Source organism: Aspergillus nidulans, chromosome VII, assembly GCF_000011425.1.
Source record: "Aspergillus nidulans FGSC A4 chromosome VII".
Lineage (NCBI taxonomy): Eukaryota > Fungi > Ascomycota > Eurotiomycetes > Eurotiales > Aspergillaceae > Aspergillus > Aspergillus nidulans.
Genome location: NC_066263.1, coordinates 2,485,439 through 2,509,585, shown reverse-complemented (window position 1 = coordinate 2,509,585; position 24,147 = coordinate 2,485,439). Strand labels below are relative to the sequence as shown.

Sequence of the window (24,147 nt, the reverse complement as noted above, 5' to 3'; positions counted from 1 at the left end):
TTTTGACTTCTGACATAAATCATCTCTACAGACTCTTATATTCGGGGATTATTTCCAGCCATGACATCAGATGCCACCTACTGACTTGGAACCTTTGGGCATCTGCCGGAGACATTTTTTCTTTTTTTTTTTTTATTTGCTTCTGCGGTCTATAGATCTACGCATCGGATGCGCTTATGTCACCAGCTGCAGCAACCCCAACATCAAGGACGGCATAAACTAATGTAGTAATGATGGTATTGACGGTGTAATAATACATACGAGGTGATCATTGTTGGCTAGAGCTATATACTGGCTGTGCTTATTTGGACCATGCCGCATGACCATCTGTCCTTGATGTCATGATACCACGCGATTCAGCCTTAAGAGTGGCACCAATGTGGCTGATTTCTCGTTAGCTTCAACGGCGTAGCTTGGAGAGCGTGCCCAGCTGAGGCAGTGTTGAGTGCTCGTACCTCACGACCTACCCAGGTACGGTATGGGTGGAGCGGTTCCTGCCTGGAATTGCTTGGACCTGGATCCGCTGCTCAGCCTTCGACCGCATCACCACGTCCGTCACTAGACTCACTACTATTCCTCCCCGTATTTATTATCCTTTTGCCTTTTCGCCTCCTTTCCATCTGTTCCTTCCTTTTCCATCGTTAATTCATCTCAGCCACTGTCAATTCAAGATGGGAGTAAGTCTGCCTTCTCGCCTCCTCGTATCCCTGTCATATAATACCTGCTGTTGCCCCTCGTCTCGTTGTCTGCCTACCCCGCTACGTGGTACTTACGCAGAGTGAACGAGACAAGATATAAGACACTTCAAATAGAGAGCTTTCAGCTAACTGCAGCACTTTTGCATCGTCGATAGTTCGCATCAAAGATCGCTAACGCTCAAATGTCTGCTTCCAACTCTGGAGGCGTGTATGGAGGAGCGCCACCCACCAGCTACACGGGCGGTCCTCCTACTGGCGCTGGTTCTCAGGCTGGTGGATATGTAAGTCAGAAGAATGTTGATGCCTTGCCAAGCTGCCGCTTGATGCCCCTCTTTGGCGCCGTTCCAGTAGTTCGAGCTCTTAGCTAATGACACGATTACGTCTTCAGCAACCGCAGCAAGCACCTCAACAACAGCAGCCGCCGCAGCAATATCAGGCTTATCCTGGTGGATCGGTAAGCCATTCTCCCTTCTTTGATCCATTTTTTTTTCTTTGATCTTTCTTTGCCGAGTGTTGTGATCTCGCTTCTCCTTGTCTTTTGATTATTTACGTGTGTTTGTCCTCCGCTCCCGTCGCACCCGCAGCTGCCCCTCTTCGGTCCCATTAACACTTTCGTCATCCCATCTCTCTTCCTTTCCAGTCCTCTTCCTCTCCTTTACCATCCGAAAACATGTCTCGACCGTACCCCAATCAAGGCTACCCTCCTCCTGCCGGGCCGCCTCCTCAGCTACGTCCGGGTCAAGCTCCCTCACCATACCCGCCGGGCCCCTCGCCGCAGCCGCAACAGCAGCAGCAGCAATACCAGGCTTATCCTCCAGTCCCGCCGAACAAGCCATCGCCATCGCCTGCGTACTCGGGGGCTCCTCAAACATACTCGCCTGCGCCATATTCGCCCCATACCCCTCATCCTCAGTCTTATTCTCCGGCGCCGCCTCAAAATTACTCGCAGCCCCCGCCGCCTCAGCCCTACGGAGCGCCCGGCCCCGGCCCGAACTATCCCCCGCCTCAGCCTCATGTATACCTTGCCCTCGCGCTTGCTATGCTTGTCTACTTCTTATTGTTGACTTCTTTGGTCTTCTGGTATCCGGAGTAAGCTAACACATATCATCTAGGCCTCCGGTTATCCGCCTCAGAATGCTCCTTACCCGCCCGGTCCTCCTGGCCCGCCGCATGCTCAAGCCCCGGGAGGGCAGTACGGTCCACCCAGCGGCGCGGGCGGCGCTGTTGGACCTGCGACCCAGCAGCAGCTTAACGCCTATCGCCAACTCCTGATCTCCACGATCCAAGAGAAGAGCCTTCAGCACTTTTACCCTCCTGATAAATTGGACAGACTCGTGCAAGGCCTCTCTCGAGATGGACCCGCTAAGGTCAACAAGATTGTGAATGAGTTTGCCCTGCCTACCGAGATAGCCATGGATGTCATCAAACTTTCACTTTATGACATTGTCCTCTACGTTGACGATAGCGGCTCAATTGAGTTTGAGGAGAAGGGCGTACGGAAGGAGCAATTGAAGCAGATTCTTGGTATCGTTGCAACTATTGCATCTACCTTTGATGAGGATGGCATCAGTCTTCGCTTCATGAACAACGACTTCATGCAAAACAACATTCGCAGCGCCCAGGATGTGGAACAGATTATTTCCAACATCCGATTCTCCGGCATGACGCCTCTAGGTTCCGCTCTGAGATCCAAGGTACTTGATCCCATGATAGTGGGTCCAGCCAGAGCAGGCCGCCTGCAAAAGCCGGTTCTCGTCATCACTATCACCGATGGTCAGCCCGCTGGAGAACCTCTGGACTCCGTCGCTCAGGGAATTCGCTACGCTGTTGATGAGGTTTCGAGATCCCCATTTGGACGTGGTGCGGTTGCCTTCCAGTTCTCGCAAGTCGGAAACGACACCAAGGCTCGGGACTTCCTCGGCAGTCTCGACAACGACCCTAGCATTGGTGGCCTGATCGACTGCACCTCCAACTTTGAAGTAGAACAGGATGAGTGAGTGCTCCCGTTATATTCTCATTGAGAGAATGAGTATTGATAGACGGTTATAGGATGTCCCGTGCTAACCCACCTGTGCATCTGACTCGTGAGCTGTGGTGCGCGAAACTCATGCTCGGCTCTATCGATTCCTCGTACGATACCAAGGACGAGAGGGGTAGTGGCCCATCTGGTGCTCCTCCTGGGCCTCCTCCTGGCCAGTACGGCGGCTATGGTCAGTCAGGACCGGGATACGGCTCATCCGCACCATACAATCCCGGCCAGCAACAGCCGTACAGCCCTGCTTACCCCCCGCACAGCCAAGCGCCTGGAGGCTATGCACAGCCACCTCCCCAAGGCCAGTACGGCGGCTATAGCCAACCGGGCCCGGGATATGGCTCACCCGCGCCTTACAGCTCCGGACAACAACAGGGGTATGGCTCTGCTCCTTACCCACCGAGCAGCCAAGCGTCTGGGAGCTATGGCCAGCAACAATATGGACAACGGCCCGGATCTCAGCCTGGTTATCCCGGTCAACAGCCTCCGTACGGACAGCAGCCGAGGTATTAAGTGGTGTAGGAAGAGAATACTCGAAAGAGCAGTTTAATGGCCTGCTGTATCCTTTATGATGACTTTTGCGTGTTTTTGTGTCCATTTTATGCCCGTTCTGTACCTGGTAAATCGCAAAAAGGAGGCAAGGGATACGGAAGTATGTCTCGGACGCAATAACTATCGCGTTGCTAATCATGACCCTTCAATGAGAATGCTATGATGACTTTTAGATCGAAGCTCTCGTACAACTTTAGGCAAGGAGGCATGGCGTACGATAGGCTACAAGTACGAAAAATAATGCGTATGCTAAGATTGGTGAGGATGGTACCTAGACTGATAATACCTCAACCACTGCCTCGCCACCGAAGGTGAATCGCGGATATGGTGTAGAAGCTCGAGGGCGTTCAGGGCTGGGCAGGTAGATCACGTCGGATAGGGTAAGAGCCTGCTGCAAGTGGTTTCACCTCTTGTCAAGTCTCGTCAAAGAGTGATTCCAGATTATAACTCATCAAAGTACGGTGCTGATCCATTGAATGCTTATACCTTTCATTCCCAATTAGTGCCATGTCTAGCTGACTTTAGGAAGTGTCAGCAGCTCGAATAGGCGAAGGGCAGCGTTATACCATTCTCGCCGCACGAGATTCCACACTTCAACCTGCCTCCTAACCTTTCTCTATCATGCGTTGTCTTTCTCACTTTAAATCTGCCTCCTTCTCTTCCATTCACAACTTTAGATATCATTTTTCGTGTTGTTCCTACTCTTGATCGTGATGCGGTCAAACCAGGTATACACAGTGGTTGCTGGTCTACTACATCGAGTTCAGTACTAACTTCACATACCAATATCCTCCAGAACTCATTACGTACATTCTCCGAATCAACCTGAGTGAAGATATTGTCGTTTTACGAAGAAAGAGGATCTATCAGAAGACTTTGTGCCGGAGCTGTCGGAGAGTGAGGACGAACACACATGGCAATAGGGAACCGTGACTACGATCGAGCTTGATTTTAACGCGTACAGAGTAAAAAGGGAAGGAAGTATGTCCGTATATCATCATGCCGGATAAGTGCAAGGCTAATAAATACTATAGTGGTTCAAGCTCGGCCAATAGTTCACAGTCGCCTTCTCCGCCCTATCGTCGATTCGAGCCCTCCACATTCGATAATTGGAGCATATATCGAATATGTGTGCTGGATGCATGTGATGTGTTTTGGACAACGGTCGAGAAGTATTACCTGAGCTCTCGGACAAAGTCGAAACAGTACCCCAGCCAGGAAGACAGATGGAAAGAGTCAGGGCCAGACTAGAAAATGAAGGAAGCAAAGGACGCGGCTAGAGGGCGACCAATCCACTCATGGTGGTTCTGACCAGCCCGATGACCTCGTAAACGAAACGAACGTTCGATATCGCTGATACGTTAGAAGGCGCACGTCGGTGACCATGTTGACAGCATCGCAATCGTCTCCCGGTCTTGGAAATTCAAGAGATGAAACGAAAGCCGTCTCATGGAATATATCCTCACTTTGTTCATCCAATATGTCCCGTCTACACCAACCAACAAACAAGTATATGGACGGCAATCTTCGTCGTCCAAGACCGAAGAGATAAACGGAAAAACACCGGTGGCAATCCTTACCTGAGCGGAAGTTTCTCCGACGCCAAGCGGTTGTGCTCCGCTTGCCACTTACGAGCGCGAACTCACTTGGGGCTCACGGACTTCTAGCTTCCTTCCACGGATTTCAAGATTCGACGGATCGGAAACTCTAGTCACCATCGAATTGAGGTGGCAGCGAACAGCTGACGCGTAGCAAGAGCGAGGGTTGGTGGACGAATAATGATTTGGTAGCATGCGGGCGAGACCCTGGAGGCTGTGCAGACGTCTGGCCCGGTGGACCACTCGAATACTGCTTAATTATAGCAGCCTTGCGAGTTGCGACGGTCTCGGGCGAAGTCTGTCTCTCATACCGCAAAACTGTCTTGGACGGATTTTTATCCGCAGTCTGTATTTTCCTGGGGATCTACTACTGCGTACGGAGTAGATAGTGATACTAGTGCTGTAGGGCTGTGCTTTAAGTATAGCTAAAGCAAAATGGCGTCCGTTCTGCCCTGTCAGAACCGTTGATGTATGTACCTAGGCACGCAGGAGGCCTCCACCTCGCCATCCAAAGAGGATTGGCGGCGTTGCGCCATCTGGTCCAAATCCAACTTCCAACTTCCAAGATCCAGCCCCGACTGGGGTTACGTTGCCCCCAGCCCGGCCCTGCCTCAGTCGTGTTTCAACAATCCCTATTCAACTTTGGCCTATCCTTCTTCCTCGTCTTTTCATCCTCTTCTGTTCTCCTGTAAATTTTCTCTCTTTTTATTGTCGTATATACGATCGTTGCTGCTGAGATTTCTTCCATATCGTCCACGGGGACAGAGGTCGATCAACGTTGCTGTTTCCGGACTTTTTTGTTCTGTGCCTGACCGACCGCAAACGTGCTTCCTGCGGAGACCCAGTTTCTTCTCGCTCTTTGCTTTTCGTCCCCTCGCACGGTCTTGTATATTTTCTGTACATACACCTTCTCTTCTCTATTGCACGTCACAGAGCATCCCCTCTTTCGCTCTGAAAGATGAGTTCGGTTGCCTGCCTAACGTCATAACGCCCCGCCGATCACCGTCTTGTACGACCGACCACTTGATTATTACACCAGGCTGGAGTCGAAAAAGGATTCAATTTGAAGGATAGTAGGGAAAGGAGGGTCATATTTTTCACTTTTCGGTACAGGGAGCAAGTGACATTGCCATGTCACAACCGAACAGAGTGCCAGATTCGACCCAGAATCGGAGTCCCCAACAACCGCGAATCTCTCTAGACCAGCCGTCGAGTCCCTCCGATACGACGTCACAGATTCCTCGGCGCCCACCCCAGCCTTCGAGAAGTCATTCACTGCGTATAGCCGCCCCAGGACGGACCTCGCTTTCTCCCTCTCGAACACTTTCAGATTCAGGAAGGAGGTTATCGCAACAACATGTCCGTTTTTCAGCTGATTTGGAGCGTCCAATTGCGGAAGGAAATACACAGGCTTCATGGGAGCAGGACCGGCGACCGTCGTCTAGAGGACTCTCGATAAATACGAGTATCGCGAATACCCAAAGCCTTTCGTCTGCTACCTCTCCTGATGCCAACCGTGCGCCGAATTCGACTCTTTCACCGCGCTCAGCGCTCTCTCCTACGTCCCCGCAGAGTCCAGATACCGTTGGCCGCTCTCGATCCCGAAACCGCGGATACTCGTTACGTCGAACAATCTTTGCGAAGAATATCGAGTCGCAATCGGCTCCTCCGTCACCTGTTGAGCTAGGGGATATTGCGAAGACCGAATCGGAGGTTGCAGAGCAAGAAGTTTCCGCGGCGCCGGCACCCGGGACGTCGGAGACAAAATTCAGTGAAAATGAGAAGTTGGAGGTAAACGTTGCGCAAAAGTCAACGTCTGCTTCGGCTTGTACGGAGAATGGGCTCAGTGTGTATTCCTCCGAGCAAACAGATCTCAAGGAAGGGAGGAATTTGTCTCCGAGTTTATCTTATGATCGATGGCTCAAAAGGAAAGCGGCCATTACCGCTCTGCAACTTCGTGCTGAGAATTTCCTCGAGACGATCCGCAAAACCATTCTCCGGATCAAGACGATTCCGCCGAGCAAAGATGGCCGTCATATTGATCTTGACCCGACGCGGACAGAAAACCTGATCGATGAGCGGACAGGAAAGCCATATGTCGAAAACTGGATTCGTTCGAGTCGCTACAGTTTATGGAGCTTTTTTCCCCGCCAGTTCTTCGCGCAATTTACTAAACTAGCAAACTTTTATTTCCTGGTTGTTGCAATCCTGCAAATGATCCCTGGTTTGAGTACGACAGGTAAATTCACTACTATTGTACCTCTTTTGATTTTTGTCGGAATCTCCATGGGCAAAGAAGGGTTCGATGATTGGCGGCGGTATCGACTGGACAAGGAAGAAAATAACCGCTTCGCCTACGTGCTTCGACCCGGCGCAAACGTGCTATCCCGTTCTGTCACTGGTGACAGCGGATCCACCTCGAGTGAGTCGCAGGACTGGGATATGGTTAAGTGGAACGAAATTAAGGTTGGCGATGTGATTCGGCTGGAGCGTGATCAGCCTGTACCTGCAGATATGGTCTTGCTTCACGCGGATGGGCCGAACTGTACGGCCTACGTGGAGACCATGGCTTTGGATGGGGAGACCAATCTTAAAACCAAGCAGCCGTGCCACTCTGTGGCAAAGGTATGCGGAACGGTGGGAGGTATTTGCAGCAGTTCAATACACTTTGCTGTAGAAGATCCTAACCTTGATCTCTACAAATTCGATGGAAACGTGACGGTAGCTGCTGGAGAGAAGACGCCGCTGACAAACAATGAAATTCTCTACCGCGGTAGTATCCTTCGCAACACTGAACGGGCAGTGGGCATGGTCATTTACACGGGCGAGGAATGCAAGATCCGCATGAATGCAAACAAAAACCCTCGCATCAAGATGCCCTCTCTCCAAGGCAAGGTTAACCGAGTCGTCATGCTCATTGTGCTTTTGGTGGTAATGCTGGCTGGTGCCTGTACCATTGCCTACAAGTACTGGTCACATGACGTGGAAAGCCATGCCTGGTACCTCGAGGACGCCAACGTGAGCTATGGGCCTGTTTTCACCTCTTTTCTCATCATGTTCAATACGATGATTCCGATTTCGCTCTATGTGAGTATGGAAATTGTCAAGGTGGCTCAAATGCTCATGCTCAACGCCGATATCGACATGTATGATCCCGAGTCTGACACACCGCTTGAAGCCCGGACTTCGACGATCAATGAGGAACTTGGCCAAGTCAGCTATATCTTCTCAGACAAAACTGGAACATTGACAAACAATAGCATGCGTTTCCGTAAGATGAGCGTCGCTGGGACCGCATGGTTTCATGACTTTGATCTGCTTGACGAGGCTGCTCAGGAAGGTGATCGGGAGAAGCTGATCCATAAGAAACGAAGTGTCAAAGGCAAAAAGGCTGTAGCCCGGCAATCTAATGTCTCCGAGGTTCAACGATCTCTGGCTAGACCGTCCATGTCAACCCATGATGGGGCTCGCAAGGAAGGGCCATCTGTGCCGAACACTCGCACGACCGATATGCTTAAATACATTCAGCGCAAGCCATATACGGTCTTTGCCCGCAAAGCCAAGATGTTTATCCTGGCAATGGCTCTCTGCCATACGTGTCTCCCGGAGGAGGACGAGTCTGGAAATACAACCTTCCAAGCGGCCTCGCCAGACGAGCTCGCTTTGGTCACGGCTGCTCGAGAGCTAGGGTATATCGTCCATGACCGGCAACCGAATACACTGACTGTCAGAACATTTCCTAACGGACAAGATCAGGAGCCTGTTGATGAAGTCTACGAGATTTTAGATGTGATCGAATTTTCTAGCGCTCGAAAGCGCATGTCAGTCGTGGTGCGGATGCCTGACCGACGGATTTGCCTGTTCTGCAAAGGCGCCGACAGTGTCTTAATGAAACTCTTGAAGCGAGCCGCCCTTGCTCAGGAAAAAGTCAATGAAATTGAGCGCCGCGCAAGCAAGCGAAAGGCTGCAGAGGCTAGTGAGGTCATCAGGCGAAACAGCGAGCACCACAACCGTAAAGATAGTGGCGTACGCAACAGTTTCAGTCGTCCAAGTATGTCGCATCGTCGCTCTAGCGTTTCTGGCAGGCGCGCATCCACATTGAGAGACAGTATTGATGTCTGGCTTCGTGATCGGGAGACGGATGGCGGACTCCTGCACAGGAATAGCGACGTCGAGTATTACAGCCCCAGGCCTTCCGCGCAGTTAGGACGGCAATCTACCACGTTCTCTGATTCGGGAAGTTCCGTTCATGACGATGAAGAGGATTTGGTCGAGGAGGCGCTGGTTGTTGACGAAGCTGCTGTTTTCGAGCGCTGCTTCCAGCATTTAAATGACTTTGCTACTGAGGGATTGCGGACGCTTCTATATGCCCACCGATTCTTAGACGAGGCCACATATGCGGAGTGGAGATGCGCTTACCAAGAAGCTACAACTAGTCTTGTCAATCGGCAGGAACGGATTGAACAGGTTGGCCAGCAAATTGAGCAACAGCTCGAATTGACCGGTGCCACAGCGATCGAAGATAAGCTCCAGAAGGGCGTCCCAGAGACAATTGACAAGCTACGCCGAGCGAACATTAAGCTATGGATGCTTACTGGCGACAAACGGGAGACGGCGATCAATGTTGGTCACTCATGCCGCCTGGTCAAGGATTACTCTAGCCTTGTGATTCTGGATCAAGAAATGGGCAATGTGGAAGAGTCCATTTCGAATCTGACAAAGGACATCTTGAACAAAACAGTTGCTCACTCCGTGGTCGTGGTCGATGGGCAGACGCTCTCAATGATTGAAGGGGACGAGACCCTTCGCGCCGCCTTCTTCAAACTTGCCATTCTTGTCGATTCGGTGATTTGCTGCCGTGCCAGTCCGAAGCAGAAAGCTTTTCTGGTCAAGTCAATTCGCCGGCAGGTGCAAGATTCGGTGACTCTGGCAATCGGCGACGGCGCTAATGACATCGCTATGATCCAAGAGGCTCACGTGGGTATTGGTATCACGGGTAAAGAAGGTCTTCAGGCTGCACGTATTTCCGACTACTCGATTGCTCAGTTCAGATTCTTGCTGAAATTGCTTTTGGTTCACGGCCGGTGGAACTACATGCGAGCTTGCAAGTATACTCTCGGAACGTTCTGGAAGGAAATGCTCTTCTATCTTACTCAAGCCTTGTATCAGCGATGGAACGGATACACCGGTACGAGTCTGTATGAGCCCTGGAGTCTTAGCATGTTCAACACCCTCTTTACCTCGCTCGCCGTCATCTTCTTAGGCATTTTCACTAAGGATCTCTCTGCATCGACCCTCCTCGCCGTTCCGGAACTCTACACCAAAGGCCAGCGCAGCGAGGGCTTCAACATCCGCCTCTACCTTGGCTGGACATTCATAGCTACGTGCGAAGCCATGCTCGTCTACTTTGTCATGTACAGTCTTTTCGGCAACGTCCTCTTCACCACAGGCAACATCAACGATATCTTCTCCGCGGGTCTTCTAACCTTCTCCGCCTGCGTGATCATCATCAACACAAAACTACAGGTTCTCGAAGTCCACAATAAAACATACCTCTCCTTAGCGGTCTTCATCATCTCTGTTGGCGGCTGGTTCCTCTGGAACATGATTCTCTCAAGACAATACGACTTCAAATCGGGTGACGGCATTTACCATGTCCCTGGCAACTTCCTGCTCCACTCTGGTCACGATCTCTCATTCTGGGTTGTACTACTTATAACCGTTACCGCGGTCATCATCTTCGAGATCATCGTCGCCTCCCTCCGCGCGAATATTTTCCCGACTGATGTCGACGTCTTCCAGGAATATGAGAAGGATCTGGATATCAGGAAACGCTTCGAAGAGGCCGCTGCGTCAGAGTTGCAGCAGGGATGGGACCATGGCAAGAAGAAATCAAGCTTCGAAATCGCCCGCGAGGAAGCGGAGATGGAGGCGCGCGAGAGACAGGTTGCTGAGCTCCTGGCTAGGCCGAGAGTTATGAGCGATGCGGCTAAGAACGATTCTTCGCGCGGCGTTGGTGTTTATGTCGAGTCTGCAAGTGAGTCTGCGTCTGCGTCTGCTTCTGCGCTTGGCGACAGTCAAGATCAGATTGCTGGTACTGGTGTTGGCGCTGAGTCTTCTGCGCCAAGACGCTCGATGGAGATTCATGAACTGTTCTCGAAGGGGTTCGGGGCATTAAAGAAGGGGCAGTTGAAGTGATTTCCTCTCTCTTCCCTTGCCCTCTGACTAGATGTATCTTGTTCTGTTTTGATTCAATTTTTTTCCTATTGGATGGCGTTTAAACCTATACCCCCGGTGTTCATCCGTCGTCGCTCATTCATGTTGATTTGTAGTTGCATTTGTGTCTGGGCCTGTTGAGTTAGTTGACATGTGTCGGCTAGTTTTAGCTCATTATACCCGCTTGATGCCTAGGTAGTCATTGTATTATAGGACGTGATGGGAACAATGAATGATGAATGCATTATAATACTGAACGCGTCTAGAGAGTCGGGTAGACAAATTAAAGCTGCCTCGAATTGGAAGTTTCAAGTCGCGGATATATCTTATGAAGGTACCTCCTTTTTAGTGAATGCTATACATGACGACACGAGGTTTTCAGTCGTGAATCTGCAAGATTCCCGTAGCCTGTGGGTAGGTACTCAAAAGTAGAGGCAGGAAAAGTAGCTTGAACTGGTTCTGCTTATTAAAATAGTGCTTATAGAGAGTGGTGGAGGAAGCTGTAGAGGTAGTCGTAGCAGAGCAGGTAGTTGTAACAGCGCCAAGGCCTCATAGGAAATTGTTCATTCCATGATGACAATAGATATGTACATAATAGTCCCACGTTCGGCCAGTGACTGCCCCCACTGGCGTTCAGAGTCTACTGAGTCGAACTCGAGCAATTAGTATGGAGTACGATGCAGACACTCAGAAGCTACGTTTTTCGAATCTTCAAAGCATTGCCCAACGTGCTGTGGTTTATCCTCCTTACGAGACCCAACCCATTCATTCTTAGTCTTTCCAATTTGATGTATGGACCAGTATCTGGAGACTTCTAGGAAGGCGCTCTTTGTAAGACATGTGCAGACTCCAAAATTATAGCTGCGAGCACGCTCCTTCGAGAGTTAGGTGCTAGTGATATATAGGACACAGGCTCGTCTCTACATCGTTCCTACCCAAATTCCCTTTCCTCTTGTCACGAGTCATAAGTCAAGGCAGTGGAGACTTGGGACCTAAAGACGCAAGCGGGTCTCATTTGAGCATTTAATTAATCTTAGAGCTAGTTAAAACGCTGCTAAAGAGTTGGAGCACGCAAGCAGTGCCTACTCCTGCCGCTACAGTCCACACCACGCGGCGCCCCAGAATAGTACGGTTCATCAACTTCCTTGCTCTTCCACTGCTGGCCACTGTTATGGCCTCGACCATGTAATAGGAGGAACAGTCCCAGCAGCCTAGAAGGCACACGGAGTGCCCCGTAGACTTTGAAAATAGCAAGGTTCACGCGGCTGTAAGGTTACGGTGCGGCTGAGATGGGTGAGATTCAATATTAGATATCCACTATGTTGCTATGGATGGTCTGAACGGCCGCTTCTCGTACAGTAGTAGCGTAGTATTGGCATGCTGAATATGCCCTAAATAATGCCTAATCTCCACCGAAACGACTCGGCACGCTGAACGTGATCAGATAAAAGGGCGAAACCCCTTTCGTGAAATCATAATATCTTAAAGAGAAAAGACATACGTACCCGCATCCAAAATGGTCGGCATTATAGATAACAAGCCCATTGTTGTCATCGCATGTCCGCCAGAAAATGGGCACACGCACCCCCTTATACCCCATGCCGCACACTTGGTCAAGCAAGGCCACATCGTACACTTCATTGCAGGCACCAGGTCAGAATATGCCATACGTCAATCCCGCGCAGTCTTCCACCACCTTCACCGCGACTGACCGCCCGGTGTGCTGGTGAAGATGATGACTTTCCTCGATCCTACGCAGCGGTTCAACTACGCGCTCAGTGCTGTTTTTGTCGACCTGACCCCAGTAGCCATGAAGGTGTTACAGGACGTTCTCGAGGAGATTCGCGAAGAGTACCCAGAGCATGAGGTTGTTATCGTCGAGGAGTTCGCATCCGCAGGGCTGTGGCCGTTTGTGCTAGGAGCGCCGCTACCGAAAGGGTGTACCCGGTTCCCCAAGGTGATCACTTTTTCGACCCTGCCATTTGCCGGCTCCAGCGTGGGCACCGCGCCGTTTAGACCGGGCCTACCGCCAGATTCGAGTGTTGAAGGCCGTGCTCGCAACGCGGCTCTGTATGAATCTTTCAGGCAATTTGAGCTGGAGCTGATTGGACATGCCAATGCCGTCTATCAGAGGCTTGGTGCGACAAGGAAGGCACCGGGGTACCTGTTGGGCCTCTGGGCCACCGGGGCGGACCTCACAGTGCAGCCTTGTAGCCCGAGCCTGGAGTATCCGCGAAGCGACCTGTCGCCCAATGTTCGATTCATTGGTGGAACTCCTCGCGCAGATGTCGGCCCGGAACTGGTGCTGCCTGAATGGTGGGGTGAGCTATCGGATGCGAAGACAGGAGATTCACCCAAGAATATTGTGTTTGTATCTCAGGGTACGGTCATGGTAGACTACGGTATGCTTTTGATTCCGACTATCAAGGCATTGGCCGATCGAGAGGACTGTATGGTCATTGGTGTCCTGGGACAGAGAGGCGCGAAACTGGACAATGTTATGCTACCGGCGAATGCAAAGGTCGTGGACTATCTGCTGTATGCAGCCATCCTGCCTTATGTTGATGTGTTCATTAACAATGGGGTTCATGCAGGGTGTTATGCATGGAGTGCCTATGGTCCTAGCTGGAGTAGAATGTAAGCTTCCTCTGTCTGCTCTGGGATTTGCTGTCAGATCACTTACGAATGCTGTGGTCTAGTGGACCAAGCTGAAGTGTCGATGCGGGGAGAATGGGCTGGAATTGCGATAAACCTGCGGACCAGCATGACCAGTGCTGACGCCATTCGCGATGGAGTGGACAAGATACTGGGGACAGCGGCTTCAAGGCTCGCTGCGTGAAGATTCAGCGTGAGAATGAGGAGCTCGACTGCCGGGCTCAATTGGAGCGTCTGATCTCAGAAGCTTTATGACTAATGCACGATATAGAGTCGGATGCTGAGAAATTCCACAAATGGCAAGGTAGTAATCTAGGTTTGAGAACCGGCGATATCGTCAGCCCACGCTGTCAGATCTCGTAAAATATCTCCAGTTTGGGCTAGACCAGGCCGAACAGGAATATGAACTCTTGTACTACTCTCGGCTCTGAGGGGTCTCTTTTGTAGTTTGTAGAGACTCATCGGTGGGTTTGTGAGTCGACGCCCTGTGCCCCCGCGCCCCCATGTCGAATATAGTGCGTGATGCCCTTTTCGTACCGTCTATTTCCAAACTCAAGGTCCGCTTACTCAAATTGAAACCATCCGCGCCGCCACTCTCCGAATTGTTTCGCTCCTATTGGCGTGAGCTTGGAATAGATGGCGTGAGTAAAGAACGCTGCTGACGAGCCCAGCCCCCATGTTCACATGTGGAAAAGATTCGGATTAACAGACTAATGGCAGCCCCCACCGACTACAGTGTAGTCATATCATCCGCGTACACACCACGACTGGAGTCAAGTGCGCGTTCCTGTATTGCCTAGCATTGGTTTGCAATGGCACCGTAAATGGCAGAGCGTCGCCTTTGATTGATGTGCCATCTCCCGGCAACAGCTGATCCGGCTGATATCTAACAGAGATACGCTGTTGTTCATGGTGTATATCAGTTGGAGATAAATACCTTTTCGTCCCAGCCCTCGTGCAGTACTGAAGTGGACCGCATCGACAGAGTCGTAAGGCTATGTTCACCGTGGATGTATGGACGGCGGCATCTCATGCTGACCATTCCATAAAGCTTGCGAGCTATGACTCCAAGATGCACGGTGCCATAGCCCAGTGGAGGCTTCGAATGAAGTAGAGTCTACTAGATACCCAAAGCCGGTTCAGCCGGCTCAGCCTGGTCCATGGCATCTTGGGAAAACCAACGTATGTTGTTTGAAGATATTGACAGGCAGAAGGGTTAATTCTAAAGAGGAAGGATCTTCTAAGGCCCCAATGTATGTAGGCAGTTGCCCGACAACAGTATGGTGTAGGAATCTTGTCGGCTGAAGACTGGAATATGGGAACCACCTGAACTGACAGCCTTTTGGTGACATCAAACCACTCGGTTTCCTGTGATTACTGATGAGTCCACTATAGTCAACGCTAGATAGAGGCCGGGAGTAACCAATCCATAGCGGCCACTGAGTTGATAGGCTTTTGTTCTGATGAGGATAACGTGACCCTGGTTCACAACTGCCACCCCGCCGTCCAATTGAATATAGGCCGTATTTATTTTTTGAACCAACGATGCAATCACGAGATGATCTCGGAGGGGACACGGGCCCAGTGGGCCAACGGTCAAGTATGTATCAAGCAAAGTGGCTTCAGCACTCGCGACGTGGCTGCGATCGCTGCTGCTGAATCCTCAGTTTAGGGCACAAGATATTGAACTATCGACCGGGGCCTTAGGTTTGCCGATGTGATTCGAGCAGAACCGCCAAGGTTTCACCCTGCTTGGCTGTTTTATGTTGATTGCATCAGCAGGACCCGGGAGCCTAAGATCGTGACCTGGAGAAAAAGCATCGCGCCGCTCCACCTGGATCCGGAGAGACGCTACGTTTAATCTATATCGAAGACAACATCCGATGAACTGGTTTGAACCGGCGATCTGGGTTCGAATAGAGATAATCTGATCGATCCTTTCGTGGTATCAGCCGAGCCAGCGACAAAATGCTGCCCTGGCTTCTAGCGGTCGACCGCATCTCTCCGGGTGCGGATGCGTCTCCAACTTGTGAAACATCTTCTGCTGACGCTGCCTTACTCTCAGGCAAAGAAGTGCGCCTAACATGGTGATAGAAGGACGTATCGGAGTGATGCTGTGCCTGTACCTTGCAGTCGCTCTGAATCCCGTCGGATGCCGACCGTCTCGCCCAGCCAATCAATGGAGTACAAGTGTGCACGGACCTGTTCTATTCTTATTATCCAATCCTGCCCAGTGCCATAATGCCAGCGTTTTCAAGTACCAAGGTTGAATCCAGGTACCCGCATCCCCTTGACCGGTCGCTAGGCTGGATACGGAGTAGCAGATATTAGCCGGGACAGCCAGCGCCAGATGCGGTGCTCTGATCCTATCATCCTGAAAGCCTTGGATTCAACTCATCGGTAAGGAATCCGCCTGCCACCGACTCGATACTTTCTACTCTGTATGCCTTACCGCGTGGCTGGTGGTCAGGCATCCTCTGTACAGATCCGTACGGCAAGCTTTGGAGCAGGTAATTTTGACCTACCCTAGACGGTTAGACTGCAAACCCCATCCGCCGATACCGACTCCAGTCGCGAGACTTGCGACCATCCTGGCATCCGATTTCCGTGGGCGACTGTGGACGGTGGAACTGTGCGTCCCAACCGCTAACCCACAACAGGACTCTCTGTAGTTACTCCGTACAGTTCAACCATGCTTGCTCGTGCGTGGAGTCGCCGACTGTGGACAGAACCAAACTGTCGCCCTTGGCCCCTGGCGTCCCAGACTTCGGCCTCGCATGCCCCTTCCCACTACTGAAGACTGAAGCAGTTTGGATGCGCGCGTACCATCTGAAACATCTTGGAACAGGTCTATGTCAGGACGATGCCAGGACGATGCCAGACCTATATCCGGCTTTTGTTTCTTTTCTGACTGCTCATGCGATGTAGATAGTTTTCCGGTAGTGGGTGGATTATTATTGACTCCATTACTGAATCAGGAAACTGGACGCTCAGAGAACACGACACTAGACGCCACTTGGGGGTTGGACGCTAGATTTTGCAGCATGGCTCGAGTGGGATGTCCGCATCAAGACGAATCCCGTCAAGGCTGACCGTTGGAGGTCTGGAGGTTGGAGATGCGCGCTCGTCGTGCACAGAGGTTGGGTTCTAACTGGAAGAGCAAGAGTCATCGGGGTCGGGGAGCATACGGTACTGAGTAAGGAGATGCAGCTGATGCAGCTGATGCAGGGGCCACGTCGGCGCCATTGGCTGACTAAATCGAGTGTTATCCAGCAAAAGATGTGTTGGAACTGCGGGTGATTGTCTGAGGATGAGAGTCTCGCGAGAGACGATCAGATGGCATGATCTTGAAGATCTGAAGAGCAACAAGGTCGACAATAGAGCCAGAGCGTCTCGGTATACAGATGCTGCGACCGAGACTAGCGAGTGCTCGTAGCCTCACTCCGTATTCCGTAGTCCATCGTGTGGGTTTACGATTACACTGCGCTTACCGTACCAATGATCCCCGGACTATACCCCTTCGGGCGGCGCAGCCCATCCCTGCTGACAACTACGACTGGTCACTGAGGATTCCCCCGACCCAGTCAACACCACGAGCGCTGAGTTCTGGCCGACTCGCCCACTTCCTCTCCTTTCTCCCCTTCCCTCTCCAACCCGTCTTCTCACATCGTTGTGTTTTTCTTCATCGTCGCTCTTTTGACCTTTACATTCTTTTTTTTTATCTTGGGTTTTCCAGTTCCACTCTTTTACTGGACGATTCCAGCCCACTCTTTTCGCGTACCTTAGGACGGGTGATTTCGCTAGTCTATCCACCAGACAGACATTCGTCGTATAGCAATCTGATGCTCCTTGGACCCCCAGTCTCGAATCACTCCTTCTAGTCGCGAAGAGCTATATTCTCTTCGTCAGTAGAGCTGCCTAGGCCAGCTACGTCTTCTTTCGACACTTTCTACCACTTCAACGCTTCTGTGACGGCGCTCACCGGTCAGCTTTGCGTCTGGGTAGTGAATCCCAGCCAAAGCGCTTCCATTCCTTTGATTAGACACGAACCCTCTGGCGCTTGACGCACTGGAGATATTTCAGACCATCCACGACTGTCGGCCGGATCGTCATCTTCACCCTTTCCCTCGTCAGCCAGTACCGATCCTGGCCATATCTCCTTTACTCCACTTTCACTCTTCACTCGATCCCTGCAAACATGTCTTCGATAGACACTCCCGCCCCGTCGACCGTGTCGACTTCCGCGACTGCGGCTTCCCACCCAACCACGTCGCCCTCATCGGCCACCTCGACCCCTTCCCCGTCCACTTCGAGTGCCACCACTGCTCCCTCGACATCAGCTCGACGTCCGCAGCGGAAGAGCACCCTTACGCAGCAGCAGAAGAATAATAAGCGTCAACGGGCGACACAAGACCAGCTAGTACTTCTGGAGATGGAATTCAACAAGAATCCCACCCCGACGGCTGCCACGCGAGAAAGAATCGCCCAGGAAATCAACATGACTGAGCGCTCAGTTCAGATCTGGTTTCAAAACAGGCGCGTAATTAGTTGCCTTGCCTTTTGTTCTATACTAACAGAGGTTACAGGCGCGCAAAGATCAAGATGCTTGCGAAGAAGAGCATCGAGACCGGCGAGGGCTGTGATTCAATTCCCGAGTCAATGCGCCAGTACTTAGCCATGCAGTTCGATCCCAGCAAACCCGGTGCTCGAGACCCCTTTGGCCGAACTGGCGGATACGGAGCAAATGGTGCATACCCTAATGAGCCAACACCTTCAGGCAAAGTTGGTGCGTACTGACTTCATTGCCCGAGACAATTAAGAAAGCTTGTGCTGACTCTTTCAATAGTGATCCATCACTTTACCTGTCGATCCCTGACAATTGGCAGCTGGAGGCGGATCGGACAAAATGCCATGGACCTGGTTGTTTTCTACTCCCCCGAGAAGGCGTGCATGACCTACTATATCAACAACGACGCAGCCGGATACAAAATCGAATATCCCTTCTCCTACATCAAGAACATTACACTTGAGTCGGGCGATCAAGGACCGCAGCCCAACGGTGCGCCTCCACGGCCTACTGGTCTGGTCGTTGAATTGAACCGACCGCCCCTCTTTTACATGGATTCCTCCAACTCGGGTGGTTTCTACCAGTGCGGCGACTTTACGGAAGACCAACAAGCTAGCTCGGTAATGATTCATCGCCTTGGCGGACACCCCAAGGTTCTGAGCGTTCAACTTGCAAAATTGGTGTCTCTGGAGTCTTTCCAGAACCGTCTCGCGTATGGCAACTTCCCGGCAAACAACTCTATGTCGCCGCCTTTCATTCAACGCCCAGCTTCGCAGCCAAATCAATTCGCCCCTGCTTTTATGAGTATGTATGCGGAGAATCCGGCCGTGATGAACCTCCAAGCTGCCCGTGGACACAAGCGTCAAAGAAGCCGCTCCGTTCCCGTGGCTATCGATTTCTCCGCACTAGGAGCGCCAATGACCCAGTTCAGCATGCCACAAGCTCAACAATTCAGCCAGGCTGATTCGGGAATATACGCGCCTATACCCCAGTCGACACACTCACTTGCTGCGAACCTCCGCATTGATACCTCTTCTGGATATGCCTTCGACCCGCGTGCACACCCCATGTCGGCTACTACAACTGCGTCTCCGTCCGATTTGGCTAGCCCTGCCCTGTTTAGCGCAGGACCCCAAGGGGATTCGACTCCGGTAGGGAGTGTAGGAGCTCAGTTTACTTTGCCCTATGTTTCGCCCGCTGTGGACTCAGGCGTATCCACTCAAGCAGCTTCCCCATACTCGAATGTAAGCCATGTTGATCCTATGATCGCGAACCATTCGCCTCCTTTGACAAATATGTCGCATACTCCGCATGACGTGTACGGCATGGGAAGCGAACACCAACCCAGTTACACAGAGGAAGGTATGCCAATGGGCGGCGGGATGTACAAACACATAAACTTCTCGTCGGTGCCTACCACAGTGGGCCTCGAAGGCAATGCATTTGACTTGCCGATGCACTCCATGTCTGGGCATGCTTCGCCCGGCGTCCAGGGTGACTATCAAGGAATAGCACTGGAAAATGTCGATCCGAATGTTTTGACTCCCGGCTCTTGAGTGGCTGATTGAGCTCATTCCGCTTGTTTTTTCCCTACTCACGCTATCCTTATTGGGTTGTCGTTCCTGGAAAATGGAACAACCAGAGCGCCTCGCGTCCCGGAACTGACCGGCTAGCATCATTTATTGAAGCAACTCCATCTATTATGGAAATATCGGCTATGTGCCGATACTTCGTCTTTTGGCGAAGAGGGATATATCTCTGTTTGCGACATATGTTCCGAACATATTCATTTTTTTTTCTCGTTGTATTAATATCCTTCTACTTCGCGGCCGGCCCTTAGCGATTTCTTAAAGCCCACACAGTGGCATTTCTTATCTTTCTTTCTTACTTTCCCCTCTTCTGTTTACCATTTTGCCTTTTGCCCTTGGCCTTTTTCTTTTTTTCTTTTTATTCCTTTACCTGGTCGGGCATTTAACGCGGTCATGCAAGAAGTCGGACTAAGATGGCGATTCCCTTTTGATTTACAGGTCGGCGGGTTAGGATTTGTTTGCATATTCCCTTTGTGATTGATTGTGATTGAGCCTCCATTTCCTTGTGCATTGCCCTGCTTCTAAGTATCTATGCTTATAGGAGCTGAAAATCTCCTGCTGCGAGTGAGGTCAGTAATTAATCCACAGGTTTCACTCACATTATCTCTAGAACCCATAAATGTACAGAGAATATCATAGTTATAAGCCGTAAAGTGACAGGGGTATCATAATATGTACTAGCTCTAATTGCAGTCATCTCTCGACTCGAACCCCCTTGGCGCCGGAGCCTTCAACCCTTTGGACTCCCTCAAATATCGCTCTACCCAGACTTCCATTTTTTCAAGCACATTCCTCTTTCCCTTTGTCACCTCCTCCCCGACTCCGTCCCGACACCAAACACTCCATGCCCCCATCTCCTTAGCCATGAGCACATCCGTCCCCAACCGATCTCCCACAACAGCAATCTCGTCGGCTCGCTGCACTACTCCTCGCTCCCGGAACCACTCTAGCACCTCATTTCCACAGAACGGCTTTTTCTCAACATTCACGCCCTCCTTCGGTGATGACGGTAACCGGAACACTGGAATTTTGAGTTCTGCCAGACGCTCTTCAATCTCGAGAGCCTCGGATTCGTAACGCGGATGCGATCCCGCACGGTTCGAAACGATGAGGATGGAGTTTGGGGCAGTGGAAATGTTAAATGGAGATGTAGGTGAGTTGCGGAGCGTATGGAGGTGCGCGTAGATCTTCGATGGGAAAGTCGTTGTCTTCGCGGGACAGAGCGTGTTGTCTTTATCAAGAATCAGGGCGCGTATTGTTATTTCTCGCCCTTTTTCGGGTTGCTGACCTGCTTTTCGGCCGTACTGGGCTTCGAGGAGCGGACCAATTGACTCGGGGAGCTGGGTGATTGTTGGGACTGTTAGGTGCGGCAGGAACTGGGATGGTGTGCTTAGGAGGGTTTGAACGGCGAGATTGAAGGCGCGGATGTTGGTGTTTGGAGGGTTCATGTTGCTCGCGCCAAGTTTGGCGAACTGTCTGAAGGGAGCGTAGATAGGTAGTCGTAGTTGACAGGACGTAGTACTTCATCGATAAGTAGATGGCGGTGGGTTGAATCTCCAGTCTTGGCAAAAACTCCAACGCCAAAACCTCCGCCATCAGACGCGCGACAACCAGCTTTCCTCCTCTCGCCTCTCAATTGTCCACCTACCAAGCCCCCGCTCCCTTCATTCTTATTCTTTATACCTGATCTTCTGCGCACAGTCATAGATAGCCAAGATGGGCAAGTTAACCAGCACAATCGGTATCCCGATCAAGCTTTTGAACGAAGCGCAGGTACGCTTGACTGTCGCCCTTGCGGATATCGCAACAAGACCCTGGAAGATTCAATTTACAGATGAGCTAACGGTCTATAGGGTCACGTTGTCACCCTCGAAATCACCTCTGGTGTCGTCTACCGCGGGAAACTCCTCGAGGGTGCGGCCCATCCAACCCACCTTACACCGTACATTTGAAGACTGACAGGTTTCGATAGCGGAGGATAACATGAACGTCCAACTGAAAGACATTACCGTCACAGCGCGCGATGGCCGCGTCTCGCATCTCGACCAGGTTTACATCCGCGGCAGCCACGTACGATTCTTTATTGTGCCGGATATGCTACGGTGCGTCCAGTCTATTCTTCTATGATCCGTATTCGGCAGCTTCGAGCTTAAAGCTGATCACTTACTCGTTCTATAGAAATGCCCCCATGTTCCGTACACGAGGACAGCGCGGCAGAGGTGTCGGTCTGGCGCGTGGTAAGGCGACGGTGCAGAGGGCCCGGGGACAGAGGAGAGGATAGGTGTATTGAAGATGAAAAGGGGTCAATCGGATCTGGTCTGGCCGGCGTTGGATGAACTTTTTCTTTTCTGTGTATTTCGTTTGTTACATGGCTGAGGGGAAAATAAATGACTTGAATGGGCTGAGTCAGGAGCTGCGGCTAAAGTCGATTTTCAACTAGAAGAATTCACTCGCATAACTGTAGTATCAAATACTCCATGTAGCTAACTGTGTCGTCAGAACATATGTAGTAAATTTCGTGGAGCTCGAGCTTGAGCTCCTGAACCTCCGCCACCACCTCCGCATCAAACCACAAAACCCCCGACTCTCCAGATTTCACCGTTTCACGCACAACCACAAAACTACGACTATCAGTTTAATGGACACCACATGTATATGCGGTGGCCAGCAAATTATTATCTTTCAAAATGACTCCGCAATCACCCGCAGATGCCTCTAAAAGCAAAGCCAAACTAATTCGCAATGCCCGCCGCCTCCTCATCCTGTCTCCCTCTTCTCAATCGCAGTCGCTCATACCATCACTCCTAAAACAACTTACCGGTCACCCGCCATCAGACACGCAAATCCAGACACAAAGTTTCGCTGGCTACACGACCCATCCGCCGCTGCGGATCGAGAATCGGTACTATGTAGCTGATGTTCCGGTTTGGGTTGATGAGATTCCGGTGTTTGGGGGTACGGACGTTAGCGCAAATGGCGAGCAGGTATCCGATTCAGAATCTACGGCGAAGGAGGTATCGGTATCCGAAGCAGAACAACGAACTGGTGAAGGGCTGGGACGAAAAGACGCATGCGCACAATGGTCTCAAGAATTTTCCAGTCCTGAGGCGCGCGTTGTCCGTGATGCGATTGGGGCCATTATGATCTGTCTCCGGAACCCGAGGCCGAACGCGGAACCGCCAGCTTCGACTTCTGGCAGGAAAGGGACGGGTATACCCAGCGATGACAGCGAAGATTCGGACGAAGTGCGCGGGCTAAAGGCATTCGTTCGTGCCGTGGGAGCAGTCCGTACACTCATTGAGGAGGAGCAGGGAGAGATTGGCTCAGTCCCCGGAATATTGGTTTTGGGTGGGAAGAAGGAGAAGAAAGAAGAGAAACCTAAGGCTGGTGGAATGAGTGAAGACACTCTTGGACTGGACCCAGATTTAGGTGCTGGGCTTGACGGAGAGCTAGATGAGCCGTTTTCGATCGGTTGGTGGGAGGGTCAGCTGTGTGAGATGGGTTTAATAGGGTTCGAGGTTGTTGAGTGGGATTGGACGCGGATCCAAGAGGGAGAGGAGAGGAATCAATATGGAGGTATGGCTTTCTTCTGTTCTGTCTACTGTGCCGTATGTTGTGCTAATAAGAGCAGAGCTCCAGGGTATGCGCCGAATTAAGGAAGTCCTCGAGACTCATGAATGGGCTGGAGATGAGGAGGGAGAAGTCGACACCAGTCTCCCAGACGATGATGATGACCTGGAGCGCGAGCTCTTGGGTCTAGATAAAGAGGCCACCAGCGGCTTCAAAGATGAGGTTGACGAGCTCCAGCGGGAGATGGTGGGCTTGCGATTTGCCATCGGGCGATGCGGAGATGGGAATGTCGATGAAGATGAAGGAGACGAGGAACTCCGTGTCGATGCCGTTGAGGCGCTCTTGGCGCGCATGAGAGCTATTAAAGGTGGGAGTTTCCTTGATCTCCTGTAACCCTGGGTTTGTTGGAACTAACAAGCCCAGATATGAGTGCCGAGTTGCCGGAAAAGGAGAGGAAACGATTCGCAGCAAAGGCTGTAGCGGATATTATGAAGGAGATCTAGCTTCTTTATCAGGTACATCTGACGTTCTGCAAAATTGACACCGCAGGGCGGTATGCTATATTTTTCATCCTCCACAATAAAAAGAACTAGAGAGTTATAATCCATTCTATGCATATGCCAGTAGGGTCCAATCCACGCCAGTCTTCTTGCATCTGGATTTGCTCATG

At 51.3% G+C, this 24,147-nt stretch overlaps 7 protein-coding genes across 7 annotated transcripts, besides 1 other annotated feature; 6 read left to right on the top strand and 1 right to left on the bottom strand.

Annotated features, from left to right (window-relative positions):
* Nucleotides 1-24,147: part of a sequence feature (contig 1.32 1..435990(1)) that runs on past the window's edge.
* On the top strand, nucleotides 631-3,458 carry rfeF. Its single transcript, XM_050612940.1, has 5 exons — nucleotides 631-677; nucleotides 854-979; nucleotides 1,087-1,152; nucleotides 1,811-2,691; nucleotides 2,748-3,458. Exons 1-5 carry the CDS (start codon nucleotides 672-674, stop codon nucleotides 3,241-3,243), a joined length of 1,575 nt encoding a protein of 524 aa, XP_050468791.1. The 5' UTR covers nucleotides 631-671; the 3' UTR covers nucleotides 3,244-3,458.
* ANIA_02011 (aminophospholipid-translocating P4-type ATPase DNF3) lies at nucleotides 6,012-11,078 on the top strand (the record flags this gene model as incomplete). The annotated part of the gene is made up of 1 exon (XM_654523.1): nucleotides 6,012-11,078. One exon carries the CDS (start codon nucleotides 6,012-6,014, stop codon nucleotides 11,076-11,078), a length of 5,067 nt encoding a protein of 1,688 aa, XP_659615.1.
* On the top strand, nucleotides 12,668-13,737 carry ANIA_02010 (glycosyltransferase; the record flags this gene model as incomplete). The annotated part of the gene is made up of 2 exons (XM_654522.1): nucleotides 12,668-12,814; nucleotides 12,856-13,737. 2 exons carry the CDS (start codon nucleotides 12,668-12,670, stop codon nucleotides 13,735-13,737), a joined length of 1,029 nt encoding a protein of 342 aa, XP_659614.1.
* On the top strand, nucleotides 17,443-20,547 carry ANIA_02009 (protein rfeB). The gene is made up of 3 exons (XM_050612939.1): nucleotides 17,443-18,287; nucleotides 18,338-18,537; nucleotides 18,598-20,547. The coding sequence occupies exons 1-3, from the start codon at nucleotides 17,950-17,952 to the stop codon at nucleotides 19,872-19,874; spliced, it is 1,815 nt and encodes a 604-aa protein (XP_050468790.1). The 5' UTR covers nucleotides 17,443-17,949; the 3' UTR covers nucleotides 19,875-20,547.
* Nucleotides 20,591-21,355, bottom strand: ANIA_02008 (phosphatidylglycerophosphatase; the record flags this gene model as incomplete). Its single annotated transcript, XM_654520.1, has 1 exon — nucleotides 20,591-21,355. One exon carries the CDS (start codon nucleotides 21,353-21,355, stop codon nucleotides 20,591-20,593), a length of 765 nt encoding a protein of 254 aa, XP_659612.1.
* Nucleotides 21,624-22,313, top strand: ANIA_02007 (putative small nuclear ribonucleoprotein SmD3; the record flags this gene model as incomplete). Its single annotated transcript, XM_654519.2, has 4 exons — nucleotides 21,624-21,680; nucleotides 21,761-21,821; nucleotides 21,880-22,009; nucleotides 22,086-22,313. The coding sequence occupies 4 exons, from the start codon at nucleotides 21,624-21,626 to the stop codon at nucleotides 22,186-22,188; spliced, it is 351 nt and encodes a 116-aa protein (XP_659611.1). The 3' UTR covers nucleotides 22,189-22,313.
* ANIA_02006 (adaptin-binding domain-containing protein) lies at nucleotides 22,524-23,980 on the top strand (the record flags this gene model as incomplete). Its single annotated transcript, XM_654518.2, has 3 exons — nucleotides 22,524-23,483; nucleotides 23,539-23,844; nucleotides 23,901-23,980. Exons 1-3 carry the CDS (start codon nucleotides 22,595-22,597, stop codon nucleotides 23,978-23,980), a joined length of 1,275 nt encoding a protein of 424 aa, XP_659610.1. The 5' UTR covers nucleotides 22,524-22,594.